At 44.5% G+C, this 20,730-nt stretch overlaps 1 protein-coding gene across 4 annotated transcripts in view; it reads left to right on the top strand.

Moving 5' to 3' along the window:
* LOC117670411 (adhesion G protein-coupled receptor G1-like) overlaps nt 1-20,730 on the top strand; it is a 73,174-nt gene that overhangs the window by 51,644 nt on the left and 800 nt on the right. For all 4 annotated transcript variants that reach the window (XM_087877050.1, XM_087877048.1, XM_087877049.1 and 1 more), the window contains 9 exons: nt 883-1,027; nt 2,485-2,613; nt 5,570-5,692; nt 9,756-9,801; nt 10,449-10,552; nt 11,123-11,241; nt 13,897-14,165; nt 15,676-15,784; nt 18,399-18,667. In XM_087877050.1, the coding sequence (XP_087733176.1) occupies nt 883-1,027; nt 2,485-2,613; nt 5,570-5,692; nt 9,756-9,801; nt 10,449-10,552; nt 11,123-11,241; nt 13,897-14,165; nt 15,676-15,784; nt 18,399-18,667 (1,313 nt within the window). The remainder of the gene's footprint in view (nt 1-882; nt 1,028-2,484; nt 2,614-5,569; nt 5,693-9,755; nt 9,802-10,448; nt 10,553-11,122; nt 11,242-13,896; nt 14,166-15,675; nt 15,785-18,398; nt 18,668-20,730) is intronic.

Below are 20,730 nucleotides of genomic sequence, written 5' to 3'. Positions count from 1 at the left end.
CGTTGTGACTTCAAATGGTCACTAAATGAATGGTTGTAAGTCAAGGGCTACCAGTATACCATGAGACTACCTTTATATTGCAAAGTAAGAAGAGATATTTTATCTCTTCTTACTTTGTACTTCTTACAAACCAGGTTTGAAATAGGAGCTGCGTATGAATCAAATGCACAGATGTTTGGACCTTCTGACTGATGGATTGGAAAACTCAGAGATGGCTTAAGAGCAAATTCTTGCACAGTCTTGAGGACCAAACAAGCTGTGATTCGCATGTTGTGTTTAATTATGGTTTGCCTGAATCATGAATGGTCGAAGCATTGACAGCCAGATTCACACAGAAACCTAAGCTGTGATTTATGAATCACAAGAGCTGGGTCCATCCTTCTCGGTTAGCCCAGATATATGATGGTTCAATGTAGTGGGTGATTTTGGTCACGGATGAGCTAATGAAGACCCCAGAACTGGGGTCGGCAACCTTAAACACTCAAAGAGCCACAAAGGTCCTAACCGGAAGACCCCCTCCCCCGGTTCAATTCTGGAGCCAACCAGAAGTCCGGTTCCCCCACCATAGAGTCTCCTCCTAGCATGGCGTCCTTTTTCCTCTACTGCCCTAACCGAAAGCCCTATTAATTGTGGAGGTGACCGGAAAACCTGCCCCTTGCCATAGAGTCTCCTCCTGGCACACCGTCCTTTTCCCCCCAACTGGTAGCTCCTCTCAAAATTGTGGCAGCGACCGGGAGCCGCAGCAGAGGGATGAAAGAGCCACATGCGGCTCCAGAGCCGTGGGTTGCCGACCCCTGCCCCAGAAGTAGCATCTGGAGACCTGTGGCATGATGTCTGGAGCAAAATATTTCCAGCTACATCCAGTTCTCCCATCCTCAACAGGTTCTTGCACCAGTTGGAGTCGAAGCTGGGTGAACTGCAGTTCCAGGAAGATAATAAGACTTTTGAGGGGACAGTAATGCATGCAAATATCCAGAAAGTCTCACCCGATATTTCTGAAAACCTGCCCATTGAGGTTTCACTGAAGGTGAGTCGAGCATCCAAATGATGTCTATCAAATTCCACTTTGCTCTGTTTTCTCTTTTTCTCTTGCACATTTGCACTGCCCCGTTTTAGTCATCAGTTTGCAAATGAAAGAATGTGTCTGCAAGACAACCTGAATGCATTTCCGTGGTTATTTATTATTACCATCTGTGCCTTGAAAACAAGTCCATTTTAAATCTCTCTCTTCCTGCATCTCTTTTTTTTTAAAATTATGTATTTATTTTTATTCATAAACATTTTGAATACAGTGCATTGTCAGGGTATATCATTGTTCTGCCCCAGCTACGGATCCCAAAGAACGCAGCACACACAAAGTCTGTTCAAACCTTAGTTTACTAAATAAACCAGTCTTTTACAACAACGGCTGTTAATTAACTGCATTAACAGCCGCCAAGAATTCAAAGAATAATAACTGAAAGCTTACTGTGGATGGCAGAATGCCCAGAAGCAATTTGCAGGAAGCTGATAAGATAAGCAAGACAAGACACGAAGGTATGTGAACTAAGTTGTTCCCTGCAAATTGCTTCAGTCGGCGTTCCTCCTTAAATAGGCTAAGGGAGTGGCCAATTAGCCCCAAGACTTACTCTCGGGGAGACCTCCTCCTGAGGAGCTACTCCTGCCTTTTGGCAGCTCTGCGTGCCCAGGCATTGAGAAGAGGCTCCTCCTCTTCGTCCTCTTCACTTAAGGGAGTTTCTGGAGGTTCTGAAGGCCCTGGCTGAATCCCCGCCTCTGGCACCACATCTTCTCCAGCCTCCTCACTGTCCGACTCGAGCACCAGCTGCACAGGCTGCTGGCGCAGCACCACATCACCCTCCTTGCTGTCAGAATCAGCTACTAGCTGCACAGGCCGCGTACGGGCCACAACAATCATTTATAAAAGAAAAATAAAGAAAAGACAAAAAAAGAAATATTAACACATATACTGGTAACAATAGTAATAGTATAACAGAATAGTTTTGGCTAAATTTCTCTTCATATTTATAATTCTGTTAATTATATCGGCACATTTATCATTATAAACCATCTTTATACTTAATTCATATGTAGCAATAATCTTTCTTCATCTAATTTCTACCTCTTATCTCTAACCACTCATAAAAATCTATTCCATATCAAGTAATATTCTGTGTCTTCTTTGTCTTTTATTTTTAAAGTCAGTCTGTCCATCTCAGCACAATTGTAACATTTTCCGAATTACATCCCCATCTGATGGGAGTGTTCTCATTTTTCCAATATTTTGCAAATACAATCCTTGTTGCTGTTAGGACATGCAAAACTAGATATGTAGTCCCTTCGTCATAACCCTTCGGCATTATACCCAACATGCATCTCTTAATAAAGACGTCTAGGTAGATTGGGGAACCATTATGAATTCTCTGCCCTACAAAGTAAGATTTCCTACTTCTCTTTTGTAAAGCTTTGCTCGTTTTCTTTCTGCAGGAGAATAAAATCATCCGTAAATTTAAAGTTAACCTGCCCAAAAAAGTGTTTGAGAAAACCAGAGACGGCTTCAAGAGGGGGGAAATGAAGGTTGTGGTTTTGTCGGCTACAAGTGAGACCCTCTTTAAGGTAAATGATTGGGGGGGAGGGGAGAATGTTTGTTGCCCTTGGCACAGATTCCTTTGCATATTTAAAAAGTAAAGCAATTACTGCAGGTTTGTATCTCGCCAGGCTCAAGGTTGACTCAGCCTTCCATCCTTTCTAAGGTAGGTAAATTGAGGACCCAGTTGTGGGGGCAATAAGCTGACTTTGTATAAATATACAAAAGGATGAAGGCTATTGCTTAACGCATTGTAAGCCGCCCTGAGTCTCCGGAGAAGGGCGGCATATAAATCAAATTAAAAAAAAAAAAGTAAAGCATTGGGTGGAACTTAGGAAATGAATTTATTTTGACTGAGTGGTGCGCCGAGAGCAGCTGATGTTCAAAGCAAGTTCAGAGCAGATGTTTTTAGGCTGTTGAAGGTTCCTTCAAGTCAGTCATTAACTTTTCTGCATCAAATAAAAGCGAACAGCTGCATTAAAAGTGTTTCAGTCTAAAATCAGAGAAAACATACATCTCCTCGTTTCAGAATCTGCACCCAAAACTATGAAATGTTTAGCAGCACATGCTGGAATCTATTTGCTTTTTGGGGGTTGTGTGGTATTCTTTTTTTCCATGTCAGATGGAAACCTCATCTATTACGAAACCGAGCAGGTTTTTTTTTTCACTCGCATCAGCAAAATTAGGCTTTTAGGAAAGCGTTTGTTGCAAAGTTCACAGCTGGTGCAAGAACCCCCGTTTGAGAAATGTTTGCTCAGAAGGTAAACTCTTCTTCAACTTGAGTGAGCTCAAGTCCTGAATGTGTTATAGCTTTGTTCATAACAAGACAGAAATGGCTTGCCACTGTTTTCTTTTGCAACCTTTTTCCCCCCGAGTTCCCAGTCTACCTTGGAATTCTGAGACTCCTTGGTTGTTTCCCATCCAAATTCTGAACGGAGCAGACCCAGCTTAACTTCCCAGATCAGATAGGTCTAACTAGGGGTGGGCTTCAAAAATTTTAGCAAAGGGATCTCTGCCTGGTTGCTGGGTGGGCGTGGCCATGGTGGGTGTGGCCTAGTCAGCCTCCTGCATCACGGCGGGGAGGGGACATTTTTGCCCTCCCCGGGCTCTGGAGGCTTTCCTCTGTCACTGTGTTTTTGTTTTTACCAGATGAGCTCTTATTTTTGAACTTTCAGACTTACCGTAGCTTGCCAAGTTCTTATCTCTAAGCTAACTGCGCATGTCCACATTCTTTCACTTTCTTCTCTTTCTTTGTTCTCCGGCCAGGAGAGGTGGCCGGGAAAACTTTGCCAAGATGTAATTAATTAGCTAGTAAGATGTTTTATTTTCTTTATAACAAATAAATGAGTTTTTCTTAGAAAATATATCTTCGGGTTTATTTTCTTAATGTATACTTCAAGGAAAGGTCATGATCCATTTCTCTAAATCAAGGTGCAATTACCCAAAAGCAGAATGGGATTAATTAGCACCCTGACATCCTCGAGCCTCCAGGAGGGCGAAAACGGCCTCCCCAGGCTCCGGAGACCCTCTGGAAGTCGGAAACGGGCCTGTTTCCGGACTTCCCAAACTTCTAGTAGGCCCGTTTTCCGCCGTCCCCGAGCCTCCACGCATGCCCTGCACTTACCTGCATCCAAAATGGGCTGTGTGGGGACTCCTGGAAGGGGCAGGGTGGGGTGGGCGGGGCCAGCCAGGAGTGGGATTTGGGGGTTCTCCGAACTGCACAGAATCTTAGCTAGAGGTTCTCCCGAACCCCTGCGAAGCCCCAGCAGCCCACCCCTGGGTCTAACCATCTAGTAGTCCCTTGCTGTGTATATACTGTATGGTGGGTTATAAGGAATTTAGTTTAGTTATTCAAATATACATGGTCATCGATTTATGATCATTTGTTTAATGACAATTAACCAGTGAGCTCCCGTTCCTTGTCCCAGCTTCTGCCAACCTAGCAGTTCGAAAGCAGGTAAAAAATGCAAGTAGAAAAATAGGGACCACCTTTGGTGGGAAGGTAACAGCGTTCCGTGGGCCTTTGGCGTTGAGTCTTGCCGGCCACATAACCACGGAGACGTCTTCGGCTTTGAAATGGAGATGAGCACCGCCCCCTAGAGTCAGGAACGGGAACCTTTACCTTTAACACATTCAATCTAGCTACAAAAATGTCCTACTGCATTCTCTGATTATGCAAAATAAATCGAATTGGGCTTGGCATCCTAAGCCATAAAAGGGCTGGCCTTGAACTTTTCTGCAAAAAAACGTTTTGCCTGTATTGTTTTCCGCATCATGTAGGAAAAATACAAAAAGAGCGAAACAAAGACCAAAAGAAAAAGCAATGACAACAGTTACTACTGTTGTAAAGACAAAATGTCTGAGGATCGAGCAAGCCAACCGTATTGCAGATTAGAAGAGAAAGATTTCTCAGCGTCAAGCAAATTTCTGCCAAGTAACAAATTGTGGGCTTGCATAGTGCTTGGGATTAAGGGACACGGTGGCTTTGTGGCTATGATGCTGAGCTTGTCGATCGAAAAGTCAGCAGTTCAGCGGTTCGAATCCCTAGTGCTGCGTAACGGGGGTGAGCTCCCATCACTTGTCCCAGCTTCTGCCAGTTCAAAAGTACGTAAAAAATGCAAGTAGAAAAATAGGGACCACCTTTGGTGGGAAGGGAACAGGGTTCATGCCGGCCACATGACCACGGAGACGTCTTCGGACAGCGTTGGCTCTTCAGCTTTGAAACAGAGATGAGCAGCACCCCCTAGAGTCAGGAACAACTAGCACATATGTGCGAGGGGAACCTTTACCTTTACCTATAGTGCTTGGGAAGAAAGCGTAGAACGCAGTGCCCATAGATTGTGACTAAAGTGCACATGTGAAAAAGTCTTTATGGAAAACATATCACGTGTGTCCCAAATTAATGTTGAGGTGTGCAGTTGAAATCAACTATGTATGTATCTATGTATGTATGTATTTTTAGTTTTCAAACTTTCTTTCTGGCAGGATAATGATTCTAACTCTCTCCTTGGTGGAAATGTGGTTGGCATCTCAGTGGGCAACATGCCTGTCCATGGCTTGCCCGAAGAAGAACGGATCTCTATCACCTTTTGGCACCACCTCCTTCCGGTAGGTCTGAAATATCTTCTCCCCATCTCCCGGAGGCTTACTGGTGGGCCAGAAGAGATCTCCCATCAAGATTTTCAATGGGCTGCTTTGAAAGGCTGTGAATGAATCTCATGTGAAGATGAGGAAGCTCTTGAGAACTTAGTGGTAGGATAAATGTCTATGGAGATTCTCCATCATCCAGATCACGGTTGTCCCAAAGGTGTTGTTTTTTTTTTCAAGGGGCAACTGGACTTTCTGGGGGGTTTTTTTGGAAGACATTTCATCATCCAAGAAGCCGAGCTGAAGAAGCTTCTTGGAGGAGAAGTGAAACGTCTTCAAAGAAAAACCAGAAAGTCCAGTTGCCTCTTGAGAAAAGCACTTTTGGGACATAGTGGTAGGATAGACTAAGCCAAAGATTACTCCGCCATTTATCAAGCAAGGATTCTCCACTTTTTAATCTCTACATGGGACTGGAGCAGGGGTGAAATGCTCCTGGTTCGGACCAGATCGCCTGATCCAGTAGCGATGGAGGCGGGTGGTTTGGAGAACCGGTAGCAAAAATCCCTCCCCACCTCCATGCCCAGCTGAGCTGCGCAATCATCAGAGGCTTTTTATTTTATTTTTTAAAGCATTTTTTCTACAACCTCTTTGGCTGAAAAAATGCTTTTAAAAGTAAAAAAAACAAAACCCTCTGCTGATCAGGCAAGTCAGCTGGGATTGTCAGAGGCTTTTAAAAGCATTTTTTACAACCTCTTTGGCTGAAAAAATGCTTTTAAAAGTAAAAAAAAAAAACCTCTGCCGATTAGGCAAGTCAGCTGGGATCGTCAGAGGCTTTAAAAAAAAGAAAAGCCTCTGCCGATCAGCTGGGATCAGAGGCTTTTAAAAGCATTTTTTTACAACCTCTTTGGCCGAAGAGGTTATAGAAAAAATGTTTTTAAAAGTAATAAAAAAAAAATTGGCCACGCCCACTCAGTATATTACCCCCCCCCCCGACACACACCAAGCTACCCCCGCAGAACCGGTAGTAACAAATTTTACATTTCACCACTGGACTGGAGGTCCAACACATTCACAAAAGGAAGTAGATAAATATGTTCATGATATCCAGTGAAATGTGTGAATTAGCTTTGCTCCTAAAATGAATTTCTGGTGTGACTTCAGTGGGAGTCACTGATGTGAAAGGAAAATAGGCAGGGGTGAAATCCACTTACTTTCGCTACCGGTTCGCAAATGTGTGTGCGCACGCCTCCTCCATGTATGCACAGAGCCTTCTGCGCATGTGCAGAGGGTCAAAAACGGGACATGATGACATCCGGGTGGGTGGGCGGAGCCTCCCACCACCGGTGCTACCAGTTTGCCCGAGCCAGATAGAACTGGCTGCATTTTCACCACTAGATAGAGGTAACCTGGTATAGAGATATGAGCCAGCAGCGTGCTTCAGCTGCTAAAAAGCCACTGCAGTTCTGAGCTGCATCAACAGAGAGATAATTTCAAGATCATGAGAAGTGATTGTACCATTTTATGCCTCATTAGTGAGGCCACGCTTGGAATATTGCATCCAGTTTTGGTCATCATGATACAAAAAAAAAAAAAGATGTTGAGAGACTCCAGAGAAGAGCAATAAAAACGATAAGAGGTCTGGAGGCTAAATTGTCTGATGAACAGTTGATGGAAATAGATGCAGTATGTTTAATCTATTGAAGAGAAGAATTAGGAGGGACATGAGAGCCGTCTTCCAGGACTTGAAGAGCTATCACAGAAAAGATGGGATTGACTTCTTCTCCAAAGCACCAGAGGGTAGTAATTGGTGGAAGCTTATTAAAGAAATAAGGAGAAATTTCCTGACAGTGAGAACAATTTATCAATGAAGGAGCCTCCTGAAGTTGTGGATGCTCCATACTGGAGGGTTTTTGTTTTTTAAAAAAGACTGGGCAGCCATTTGTCTGGGGTGGTATAAGGTTGGACTAGAAGACCTCCAAGGTCCCTTCCAGCCAGGGGTAAAATGCTCCCAGTTCGGACTGGATCGCCCGATCCGGTAGCAATGGCGGTGGGTGGTTCGGAGAACCAGTAGCAAAAATCCCTGCCCCCCCCACCATGCCCAGCTGAGCCGCACGATCATCAGAGGCTTTTTTTTTTTTTTTTACTTTTAAAAGCATTTTTTCTTCAACCTCTTCCGACGAAAAAATGTTCTTAAAAGTAAAAAGAAAAAGGCTCTGATGATCGCGCGGCTCAGCTGGGATTGTCAGAGGCTTTTCAAAGCATTTATTTCTGCAACCTCTTGGCAGAAGAGGTGGTAAAAAAAATGCTTTGAAAAGTCTCTGACGATCCCAGCTGAGTTGCCTGATCAGCAGAGGCTTTTCAAAGCACTGGAAAAAATGCTTTTAAAACTTAAAAAAAAAAGCCTCTGATGATCGCGCGGCTCAGCTGGGTTCGTCAGAGGCTTTTCAAAGCATTTTTTCCTGCAACCTCTTGGCCAAAGATGTGGTAAAAAAAAATGCTTTGAAAAGTCTCTGACGATCCCAGCTGAGTTGCCTGATCGCCGGAGGCTTTTCAAAGCACTGGAAAAAATGCTTTTAAAAGTAAAAAAAAAAAGCCTCTGATGATCGCACGGCTCAGCTGGGATCGTCAGAGGCTTTTCAAAGCATTTTTTCCTGCAACCTCTTGGCCAAAGAGGTGGTAAAAAAAATGCTTTGAAAAGTCTCTGATGATCCTAGCTGAGTTGCCTGATCGCCAGAGGCTTTTCAAAGCATTAGAAAAAATGCTTTTAAAAGTAAAAAAAAAAAGCCTCTGATGATCGCGCGGCTCAGCTGGGATCATCAAAGGCTTTTCAAAGCATTTTTTTCCTGCAACCTCTTGGCCAAAGAGGTGGTAAAAAAAATGCTTTGAAAAGTCTCTGATGATCCCAGCTGAGTTGCCTGATCGGCAGAGGCTTTTCAAAGCATTAGAAAAAATGCTTTGAAAAGTTTTTTTTAAAAAAAGTTGGCCACGCCCACACAGTCACATTACCCCCCCCCCAAGCCACGCCCATAGAACCGGTAGTAACAAATTTTACATTTCACCCCTAGTTGGACTAGAAGACCTCCAAGAACCCTTCCAGCTCTATGGTTCGATACAAAGTGTTCAGTTCAGAAACACAAAGATAGAACTTTGTTTTCCTGACTACGGGTGGAGTTGCTTGACTAACTAATCCCTGGCCTTCGGCCCAGAAATCATAGAAAAGCATTTCTTACACAATGGTGCACGGTAGAATTACACCTGATATTTAGCATATTTTCCCCACCGGTATATTCTAGGATTTTGTTCACAATGCAAATCGAAAGACTATTCTTTAAATTCGTTCAGCCCTTGGGAAATTGGTTCCTTTGTACACTTATACGTAACTACAGCTCAAAATAAAACAGTGCATCACTCTTAGGAAAACAACATGCAAATATGTGGTTACAAGCAGACAGCTTTTTTAAGCAGCGGTCAACTAGTAGCTACGACAGAGAAATGTAGAATGTTCATTTGTCATCAGAAATAACTCGTTTCTTCCTTTTGTTTTCTGAATACACTTTGGCTTCTTTCCAATTTTTTTTTTGACTTTTCCTTGATAGCTTTCAAATTGAACAATTATTTTAGACCAATAGGGCTCCCAAGGGAAAAAGAGATAAATAATCACATTTCCCTGTGGCTATTTTGCTTGTGCCATGTGCTGCGTTCACTATTTGAGTGATGCGGTGGCCTAGAGATGGAGCTCTCGCTTCACAATCAGGAGGCTGCGAGTTCCATCCTAGGTAGAGGCAGATATTTCTCTCTCTGGGCACAATGAGGATATATCTGCTGAAAAAAACTCCTCATTGGCGACAGGAAGGGCATCCGGCCAGTAAATTATGATTTTATTGTACTTGTTTCTTAACTTGTGTTCGCCGCCCTGAGTCCTTCCGGAGAATGGCGGCATAGAAATACATGTAATAAATAAATAAATAAATAAACACTCAGCTCCATTCAGTTGCCCAGACTTTACCCCGCAAGGGATTATGGAGTCATTAAAAGAGGATGATGATGTGCTGTGTTCACTATTTGGATTTTGGTTTTATTTCAGAGGAATTTGACTCCCACATGTGTGTTCTGGGACGTGGGCTCCAAGGGTAAGTGTCTAAAGAAGTTGGAGTGTGAAACAGAGGTGGGTTTCAGCAGGTTCTGACCAGTTCTGGAGAACCGGTAGCGGAAATTTTGAGTAGTTCGGAGAACCGGTAGTAAAAATTCTGACTGGCCCCGCCCCAATCTATACTCTGCCTTCCAAGTCCCAGCTGATCGGGAGGAAATGGGGATTTTGCAGTAACTTTCCCTTGGAATGGGGTGGGAATGGAGATTCTCCAGTATCCTTCCCCTGCCACGCCCACCAAGCCACGCCTACCTAGCCATGCCACACCCACAGAACCAGTAGTAAAAAAATTTGAAGCCCACCACTAGTGTGAAAATGAAGTTTTGAAAGGCTGCTCTGGGTTTCTCCTTCAGTGATTTCTGCATTGGTTCATTTGTGAAAAATGCAGCTGCGGTTAACAAAGATTAGGCACCAAATAATACGATATCTGGAGAGCCAGGTTGGTGTAATAGTTAAGATTAGAAACGAAGAGATTGTGAGTTTTAGTCCTGACCTGAGCATGAAGCCAGGTGGATGTTGGAGAGACACCGACCGAGACAGGAGGAAGAGTCAAACGGGGAATTAGTTTGGAATCCCCACATGGACACAAGAAGGTGAATCGTTTGTGAAATAAAATCTTTTTTATTTCAGCCAGCCACCCTGGCAAGTGGAACACATCAGGGTGTGAAATGGTGCAAGAAGAACATCAAATAACCTGCCTTTGTGACCATCTCACCTTCTTTGCGGTACTCATGGTGAGTATCTTGCAGATGTCAGCGTTGCAACGCTGGCATAGAGAGAGCAGAGGAGAGCGAAAGATAAACTCTGAAACTTTTGCCTGCAAAATCCCTTTGAAGCTTGGTTGTCGTGGAAATCAGGGGAGGGGGCACATTCCTGAGAAATGACGAGAAGAAGTCTGAAGAATGACTTGGAAGACAGCCAATGAGAAGCAGAGAGTTGGGGATCGGAAAGGGAGGGATTGGGAGGCAAAAGGTCAGTCTTGTCTGCGTGGAGTCATGATCCGGTGGCTGAGCTCAATTAAAGAAAGATTTCCTTAAAGATTGGCAGTTTGGAAATTCATGTAATTTTGAGATAGCACCGCAGTCTGACAGCAGAACAGGTTGGAAAAAATGGGGGCCCTTCCAGGTTGCGGAAGGTCTACAACAACTGACAATCCAAAGGAATTTAGTCACCGATGGTGTTGTAATTTGACACAGTCTGATGGATCTCGGTCCTGAGCTCCTCTGTAGAATCACTGAAAGATTTCTTCTGATCTTTTCTCACCTCTTGTGCTTCCTAAACCACTTCCTTCCTTTCTTCTGCAGGTGTCGTCTCCAGAGATAGACCACATCCACTATGAGTACCTGACTATTGTAACTTACGTCGGTTGCATCATTTCAGCTCTAGCTTCGTTCTTCACCATCTTCTTTTTCCTTTGTTCGAAGTAGGTTGGGATGGAGTGGGGAATTCATGCAACGTATCAATGGGAAGGTCAGAGGCCTGGACAGAGGTCTGTGGGAGGTGGGAGTCTGTGTGCATTGGAAGGATGGATGTTTTATGAGCTGGACGGAGGTTGATGACCTGTGACTGTCCAGTCTTTTGGACTTCAGTTTCCATGAGGTCCAACCAGCATGGCCAACAGCAATGGACTATGTGAATGGCCTGCAGAACATCTGGAGGGGGAAGCAGGTTAGATAACTCAGGAATCAGCTCTTGGGGATCAAACCCTTTCCTACAACAGGTTTTAAGACACTTCATGACTGCAGCTTGGAGTCTCATACAACCAAGAAGAGAAGTACAATGCTCTTTGGACTTCAGTTTCCATGAGCCTCAACCAACATGGCCAACAGCATGTCAGAACTCCAGGCAGAACAACAGGGAGGCTGTCAGACCTGGCTCAAACTTGGTCCCTTAGGAAAGAACCACTCTCGACTCCCATTTGTAGAGAAAAAAAAATCTTGTACTAAACGCCAAGTGGTTACAGCAATGCATAGCCAGAATTAAAGTTTGAGTGTGAAAATCTGTAGGTTAACTTCCCCCCCTTCCCCAAGCCACCCTCCCTCCCCATCTCCCCATTGTCCAGTCACATTTAGAGAAGATGTTTTGGTAATAGTCCCTGTCATGGTTGGTTAGATGGATAGGTGCTGCATTCCACTCCCAGGACCACGGGCTTGAGATGTCTCCAGATGCCACAACTATCACTTCTGGTTTCCCATGTCTTGCTTGAGATCCTTTCCCTAACTCCCCCCCCCCCACCAGTTCCTAACCCCAATAACGTAGGGCAGACTGGCATCTAAGCTAGGGGTGAAATGCTCCCGGTTTGGACCGGATCGCCCGATCCAGTAGCGATGGTGGCGGGTGGTTCGGAGAACCGGTAGCAAAAATCCCTGCCCCCCCCCCATGCCCAGCTGAGCCGAACGATCATCAGAAGCTTTTTTTTTTTTTTACCGTTAAAAGCATTTTTTCTACAACTTCTTCGGCCGAAAAAAATGCTTTTAAAAGTAAAAAAAAAAAGCCTCTGACGATCAGGCAACTCAGCTGGGATCATCAGAGAGACTTTTAAAGCATTTTTTTCCTGCAACTTCTTCAGCAGAAGAGGTGGTTTTAAAAAATGCTTTGAAAAGGCTCTGACGATCCCAGCTGTGTTGCCTGATTGGCAGAGGCTTTTCAAAGCATTTTTTTTTTTGCATTTGCAGAAAAAATGCTTTGAAAAGTTTTTTTTAAAAAAGTTGACCACGCCCACCCAGTCACATTAAATCCCCACCACCACCAAGTCACGCCCACAGAACCGGTAGTAACAAATTTTACATTTCACCCCTGATCTAAGCGAAGCATAGAAGTGAGCGAACGATAGCATGTCTGACAGAGGCAGGCTAAATAACTCAGGGAACCAGTTGTTGGAAGAAATATCCATCTGGTTCAGTTCCAAGCTGGGAGAAAGAGACTGGAAACAGGGGGGCTGATTGGAAAGATTTGTTTAATGATGAAGCAGAACCACGTGGGTTCTGGGCAGCTGACCAGATGGAGTTGAGAGTTGGGAGCATTTATCCCTTCTCTTGGGCTTTGCACTTGAGCTTCCTGTTCCTGCGCAAGAACGTGTATTCTATTGGCTGTTGTCCCATGGGGCCATCTACAAATCCTAGGCGTTTGTCTGAGCTAGGTTTGGTAGAAGTTTGAGGGGGATGCAATGAAGGGGCTTGTGTTCTGAAAGGGTCTTGGGTAATTCCTATGGTGGCTTAATGGCTTGGCCGTGAAGGATAATCCCATCATCCTGGAGCTGAAGGTCTTTTGTTTTGTAGATAGGCTGGCCCAGTCTTTCCTAATGGGCACAAAATATCTGCTGGGGCTATTAAGAAAGTGAGGGTTGCTTTAAAAAAAAACAAACATGTTTCTCCATTTCTCCCTTTGGGGAAATTATAATATTCTGCCTCTTTTAAAAAATATTCCTCAAAATATTTCGTTTTTCTAGGACAGTGATGGCTAACCTTTTTGCCATCGCGTGCCGGGGGGAGGGCGTCGGAGTGGTGGTGGTCATGTGTGCACGTGCCCACACCCATAATTCTATGCACCCCGCCCACATAACGCGCATGACCTCCCCACTCCCACCACTCCTGGCACGTGATGGCCCTGTAGGCCCGTTTTCCTCTCTCACCTGGCTCCAGAGCCTTTCTAGGAGTCTGGGGAGGGCAAAAACAGCATTCCCCACCCCCCGGAGGCCCTCCATAGGCCAGAAACGGCCCATTTGCCAACTTCTGGTAGGACCGTAAGGCCCGTTTTTTGCTGTCCCCAGCCTCCAGAGCCTCTCTAGGAGTCTGAGGAGGGCAAAAACGGCCTTCCCCATCACCCCCGGAGGCCCTCCAGAGGCCAGAAACGGCCCGTTTGCCAAGTTCCAGTGGGACTGATATGGCTACGCGTGCCACCTGTGGCATGTATGTCATAGGTTCACCATCACGGTTCTAGGAGAAGGGTGGGTACTAACTTTCTACAAAGTCTTGGGGATGAAACCCTTTCGTACAACAGGTTCTCAGACTTTCCACGGCTGCAGCTCTGAGCTTCATACAACCAAGAAAAGAAGCCTGATGCTCTTCCTTCTTCACAGGAAAAAGCAGAGAGACCACATCGTCTATGTCCACATGAATCTCCTCTGGGCCATCTTTCTCCTCGACATGAGCTTCCTCATCGCGGTGCCCCTGGCTCCTACCGGAGGGGACGCGGCCTGCAAAGCTGGCGGGATGTTCTTGCACTTTGCCATGCTAGCGTGCTTGACTTGGATGGCCATTGAGGGGTACAGTCTCTACCGGCTGGTGGTCGAAGTCTTCAACTCCTACGTCAAGCATTTGCTCCTCAAGCTTTGCTTGGTGGGCTGGGGTGAGTGGCAGAAGCTTTGGGGGAAGAAACCTCTAGTTATCTAGAACTTCAGAGGTTATGACCAGCTCTTTGGAACATGAAGCAGACAGTGAGAGGAAGAAGGTGGGCACAGCCACAGAAGATGCAAAAGCTTCCATTCAGACTCGCTTCTGCTGTGAATTCAGGAAGTGGCTTTAGATGAGCTGGGTTCTCACAGCCAACCCCCTGGGATGTAGACGCAAGAAGAACAAAGTGCAAGAAAGGACCATATCATGGCAGCCTTTAAATCAGGGGTCTCCAACCTTAGCAACTTTAAGACTTGTGGACTTCAACTCCCAGAATTCCTCAGCCAGCAAAGTTGCCAATCTTGGCAACTTTAATACCTGTGGACTTTAACTCCCAGAATTCCTCAGCCAGCTGAGGAACTCTGGGAGTTGAAGTCCACAAGTCTTAAAGTTGCCAAGTTTGGAGACCCCTGATTTAAATGGAGGGCATCATGTTTGATTGTAATGTATTAGACATTTTTCCATTTTTTGGGACTTCATCCTCAAGATGCTTTTTTTCAAGAGGCAACTGGACTTTCTGGTTTTTCTTTGAAGACCTTTCGCTTCTCAGAACCAAAGAAGCTTCTTGGATGAGAAGTGAAACGTCTTCAAAGAAAAACCAGGAAGTCCAGTTGCCTCTTGAAAAAAAAAAGCATCTTTGGGACAACCATGACCCGAAGGACTGAGAATCTCCATAGGCTTCTTCATGTTCTTAAGAAAATGTTATGCTTTTTAAAATCTCTTCCCTTATTGTCAGAATGAATTGCTCTTTTTCGATGAACAAGTGTGATTAAATCGCATCATTTAAAACGAAAACAAAATGCACAGGTACAGTTATATGTGGTACCTCGCTCAATAGTAGTAACTGTGAGAGGGATCTTGGAGTCCTAGTGGACAACCATTTAGATATGAGCCAGCCGTGTGCAGCAGCTGCCAAAAAAGCCAACACAGTTCTAGGCGTCATAAATAGAGGGATAGAATCAAGATCATGGGAAGTGTTAATATCACTTCATAATGCCTTGGTAAGGCCACACTTGGAATACGGCACCCGGTTTTGGTCGCCACGATGTAAAAAAAGATGTGGAGACTCTAGAAAGGGTGCAGAGAAAAGCAACAAAGAGGATTAGGGAACTGGAGGCTAAAACATATGAAGAGTGATTGCAAGAACTGGCTATGTCTATTTTAATGGAAAGAAGGACTAGGGGAGACATGATAGCAGGGTTCCAATATCTCAGTGGTTGCCACAAAGAAGAGGGAGTCAAGCTATTCTCCAAAGCACCTGAAGGCAGGACTAGAAGCTCTAGTTTTAGGTTCTCTGATTCCTTTTTTAACTGGATATTTCTTTATTCAGTGTGTCACTCGGGAAGAGAGTAGGAGGGAAATATACACTGGACAATATGGAAATAGTTTAAATCAATGGAAAACGTAAAACTTTCTGAGTGAGCACTAGTGGAAGAAGCACTAATGTGGGTTGTTCTCCTCTGCAGGTCTTCCCATATTCATCGTGTGTCTAATTTTTGTGATCGACCAGTCCCACTATGGCCCTTTCTCTTTTAAGATCTACGAGACCGCTGGTGAATACACCAATTCAACCATGTAAGTTCTTGGCATGTAGAAAAAGAGCGCCTCCTACTGTCCATTCAGAAAGGTGCATTTCTCCTTGAGGATTGAACAGCCCTAGAAGCTGACACAATACAGGTAGTCCTTGACTTATGACTGAAACTGGAACTAGAACTAGAAAGAGCCTTGATAGTACAGTGGTTTAGTGCACCCTGTCATTAACACAGCTGCCTGCAATTTCTGCTGGTTCGAATCTCTCCAAGGCTCAAGGTTGACTCAGCCTTCCATCCTTTCTAAGGTAGGTGAAATGAGGACCCAGATTGTGGGGGCAATAAGCTGACTTTGTATAAAAATATACAAAAGAATGAAGGCTATTGCTTAACGCATTGTAAGCCGCCCTGAGTCTCCGGAGAAGGGCGGCATATAAATCAAATTAAAAAAAAAAAAAATTCCATTGCTAAGTAGGCACTTGTTAATTGAGTCACGCCTGGTTTTATGACCTTTTTCCCCACCTGCCCTGTTCAGCAAATCACTGCAGTTAAGCGAATCGCATAGAGGTAGTCCTCGACTTACGACTATAACTGAGCCCAAAATTTCTGTTGATAAATGAGAGTTAAGGGAGGTTTTGCCCCATTTTATGAACTTTCTGTCCACAGTTGTTAAGTGAATCCCTTCAGTTGTTAAGTTAGACACATGGTTTGTTAAGGATATTTTTGAATTTCACCCGAAGTTGTGGCTTATAAAGCAGAGTACCATAAGAGTTTTACGCACAGAAACATTTTGAGAGTAATTGTGAATAACATACAGACAAACTGGGTTTTATATATTTTACTTTTAGGGAAAAGCAAAATCATAGTCCTTTAACAATCCAAGTCTTAGCCATAGAAAGTGCAATATAAGAGCAATCCAGGGATATAAAATCTTCTTACCAGTTTGTAGAAAAATACAAGGAACAATCAGGAACAATACAAGGAACAAATACACTCAGCTCCATTCAGTTGCCACAACTCCACCTCCCATGCAAGGTATTATGGGGTCATTAAAAGACAAAAAAGCCCCCCCCCAAATAAATGAACTGTTGTAACTCGAGGACTACCTGTAAGTCATTAAGCAAGTCTGGCTTCCCCCATTAACTTTGCTTGTTGGAACTTGACTGGGAAGGTCACTAATGGTGATCACATGACTGTGTGGTGGCATAACTCATAAATACATGCCAGCTGTCAAGTGCACAATCTTTGATCCTATGACTGGGGGGATGTGACTTTTGTAAGTGTGAGAAGTGGTCCTAAGTCACTTTTTTTAAGTACACGGTGGTTTTTTTTGGAATCGTTGCTAAACGAATGGTTGTATGTTGAGGATGCGGGGATGAGTGTGGGCCACAAAGAGGATGGGATACATCGCAGTTATGATTGGTACCGGAGTGTCCTGAAAAATCCTGTTTTTTGTCCAAGATAGTATAAGCCCTTCTCATGAGATGTATGTTCCAGAGGGAAAGTGGCCTCCAATTTAAAAAAAATAGTCTTTATCCTTTAAATTCAGTACAGTATCGCCAACTCTAGCATTAAAATCCCCAGAAATAATTAAACCATGCGTTGATGTAACATGTCAACTGAAGACTCTTCCAGGTTATCCCACTTTACCTGTTGTCTGGGTGGCATGTGTAAATGTTCACACAGATTAACATTCTCTCTTTAGGTTTTGGGTTAAATATTTGAATTTCACCTATATCATAATTTTCTAGATCAGTTTCTTCTAATCTCACATCATGATTGTGCTTCATTGGTGGGTGGGTGGGTGGCTGGTGGCTGGCTGGCAGGATGGTAGGATGGATGGATGGATGGATGGATGGATGGATGGATGGATGGATGGATAGATGGATGGATGAATGGATGGATGGATGGTGGGATGGATGGATGGATGGATGGATGGTGGGATGGATGGATGGATGGTAGGATGGATGGATGGATAGATGGATGGATGGATGGATGGTAGGTAGGATGGATGGATGGATGGATGGATGATTGGATGGATGGTAGGATGGATGGATGGATGGATGGTAGGATGGATGGATGGATGGATGGATGGATGGATGGATGGATGGATGGATGGATGGATGGTAGGATGGATGGATGGTGGGATGGATGGATGGATGGATGGATGCTCCATCATTGGAAATTTTCAAGAAAAGATTGGACAACATTTGTCCAGGATAGTATAAGCTCTTGTGCAGTAGATTGGACTAGAAGACCTTCAAGGTCTCTTCCAGTCCTGGGATTCTATGATTCTATCAAGATGTATTGTGACTAGACTCATTAAGCCCTCGCTTAGCATGGGCCATCTTTTGATCCTATGTTGCTTATGATAAAAACACCTGTAGCCAGGTAATACTAGAACATCATTTCCATCAATCCAGTTTCTTGGAGAATGAGGGAATCAAGGAATGAGCAGAGACCACAAAGAGGGTGGGACGCATCACACTCATGATTGGCCCTGGAGCATCCTGGAAATTCCTGTTTTGGGGGAAGGTGTCAGCTTAAAGAAAATTTCCCAGCCTATTTGAAAGCTCATATTCCAGTTTTCATGCGCCTTCCAGCTAGTTAAATAGTGCCTAGACTTAACCTTTCTGTGTTTTTCTCTTCTTCTCCTCCAGCTGTTGGATTACCAAAAAGGAGATCAACAATTTCCTGAATTTGGGCTATTTAAGCCTAGTGCTTTTCTTCAACAGCATCATGCTGGCCACCATGGTGTATGAGATTCTCAAGCTGAGACATCGAGAGCATCACTGGGGATATGTGGTGATGCTCCTGGGCCTGAGCTGTGTCCTGGGCATCCCGTGGGGGCTGGTCTTCTTTGCGTTTGCTTCTGGGACCTTCAAGCTGGTGGCCGTGTATCTTTTCACCATCATCAACTCTCTCCAAGGTCAGTGAGTATTCCTGCTCCCCTTACTCTTGAGGTCTGCCACCTTATCAGTTTTTGTCCCCTGGATTTTCACGCAACACAAGAGAGAGTTGCATTTTGGCTCTGTGACTTCATCTTTTCAATTCAATCTGAGCTTGTGAAAGTGATGGGATTTCTCTTCACTAGACTGACCATGCCCAGTTCCTGCAATCATTCATTGTATGTTTTACCCTCTACCATAATCATCTTGGTTGCTCTTCTCTTTGCTCTTTCTAGATCAGGGGTAAGCAACCTGCAGCTCTGGAGCCGCATGTGGCTCTTTCACCCTTCTGCTGCGGCTCCCTGTCACTCAAAATATCACTCACAGCTGCCAATGTGTGACACTTGTCGGCACGCCATTTATTGAGCTTTTCAATCCCCGTAGGCCAACCATGGATAAATCCAAGAAAAGCAAAGTTTCAGAAGAAAACAGAACATTTAATTCAACTACATATGCTAGTTTTATGGATGCTCAAGAAATAATCAGGCACGGGAAGGGTTTTGTGGCTCCTGGTGTTTTCTTTTCTGCGGGAAACGGGTCCAAATGGCTCTTTGAGTGTTTAAGGTTGCAGACCCCGGTTCTAGATTCTAGAATCTAGAGTCTCAACATCTTTTTTATAGTGTGGGACCAATGCAAGGAATGTGTGTCACCTCTGAATTCCAGTCCTTCCCATACCATTGATCATCCACAACAGACAGATCTGATGGTGAAAAGACTTCAACACTGCTGCATTTCAACCTTTCAAGGGAAACCAAACTTAGGAAACCTCTACAAAAAAAGTTGCTGAGACCCTAGAAAGAGTGCAGAGAAGACCAACAAAGATGGATGATATAGACTGGAGGTTAAAATATATGAAGGACAGTTGCAGGAACTGGGCATGTCTAATCTAATGAAGAGAAGGGCTGGGGTGACTTGATAGTCTTCCAATATTCTTCCACAAAGAAGACGGGTCAACCTATTCTTCAAAGCACCTAAAGAAACAATGGATGGAAAGTAATGAAGGAAAGGAGCAACCTAGAACTAAGAAGAAATTTCCTGATAGTGAGCGCAATTAATCAGTGGAATGTCTTGCCTCCAGAAATTATGGGTGCTCCATCACTGGAGGCTTTGAAGAAGAGAATAGATAGCCCCTTGTCTGGAATGTTATAGGGCAGTAATGGCTAACCTTTTGGCCATTGCGTGCCAAAAGCAGGGGGTTGCCCTCGCGCGTGCCCACACCCATAATTCTATGCACCCTGCCCCCCCTCACATGCACATGTGACACCCCCCCGCTTTAAGCATGTGATGGCCCGGTAGGCCCGTTTTTCACCCTCCCCAGGCTCCAGAGACTTTCTAGGAGCCTGGGGAGGGCGAAAACGGCCTTCCCAACCCCCTGGAGGCCCTCTGGAGGCTGGAAATGGCCTCTTTCCTGACTTCCAGTGGGCCCAGAAGGCCTGAAAATCAGCTAGCGGAGCTGAGCTCGCGTGCCCACCAATATGGCTCCACGTGCCACCCGTGGCACGCGTGCCATAGGTTCGCCATCACGGTTATAGGGTCTCCTGCTTGTGCAGAGGGTTGGACTAGAAGACCTCCAAGGTCCCTTCCAACTCTGATAATCTGTTATCCGTTACTCTCCAGGCCTTTGATCATCTTAATTGTTCTTCTCTGAAGAACAATAGACAATTATTCTTTGTCTATTGTCTTCTTTTATTATAAGTAATAATAGAGTAATGAAATCCTGCACTTCCACCTCCCTCCCCCTTTTTTAATGTGAACTAAGGAGGTTCCTATCTGAGAACCCGGTTCCTATCTGCCCCGGATTCAAATTTCTTTATCTATCTGTTTCTTTGGCTGCAGCTCTTCCTCCTTTCCTCAAGGTTATTCCTACAGTACAACATTAGACTGCAGTTCTATCCGTGTGTCCGAATTCCTCACTCCCTTCCAGGAACTGCTTAACATCTGTGATCTTCTGTTTTCTCAGATTCCATTTCTGCCCAGACTCAGATTTCTTTTTATCTATCTGTTGCCTTGGCTGCAGCTCTTCCTCCTTCCTCCTTTCTTCAAG

Source organism: Pantherophis guttatus, chromosome 11 (assembly GCF_059756535.1).
Source record: "Pantherophis guttatus breed Tessera chromosome 11, ASM5975653v1, whole genome shotgun sequence".
Lineage (NCBI taxonomy): Eukaryota > Metazoa > Chordata > Lepidosauria > Squamata > Colubridae > Pantherophis > Pantherophis guttatus.
This window is presented reverse-complemented; position numbering and strand designations above follow the sequence as displayed.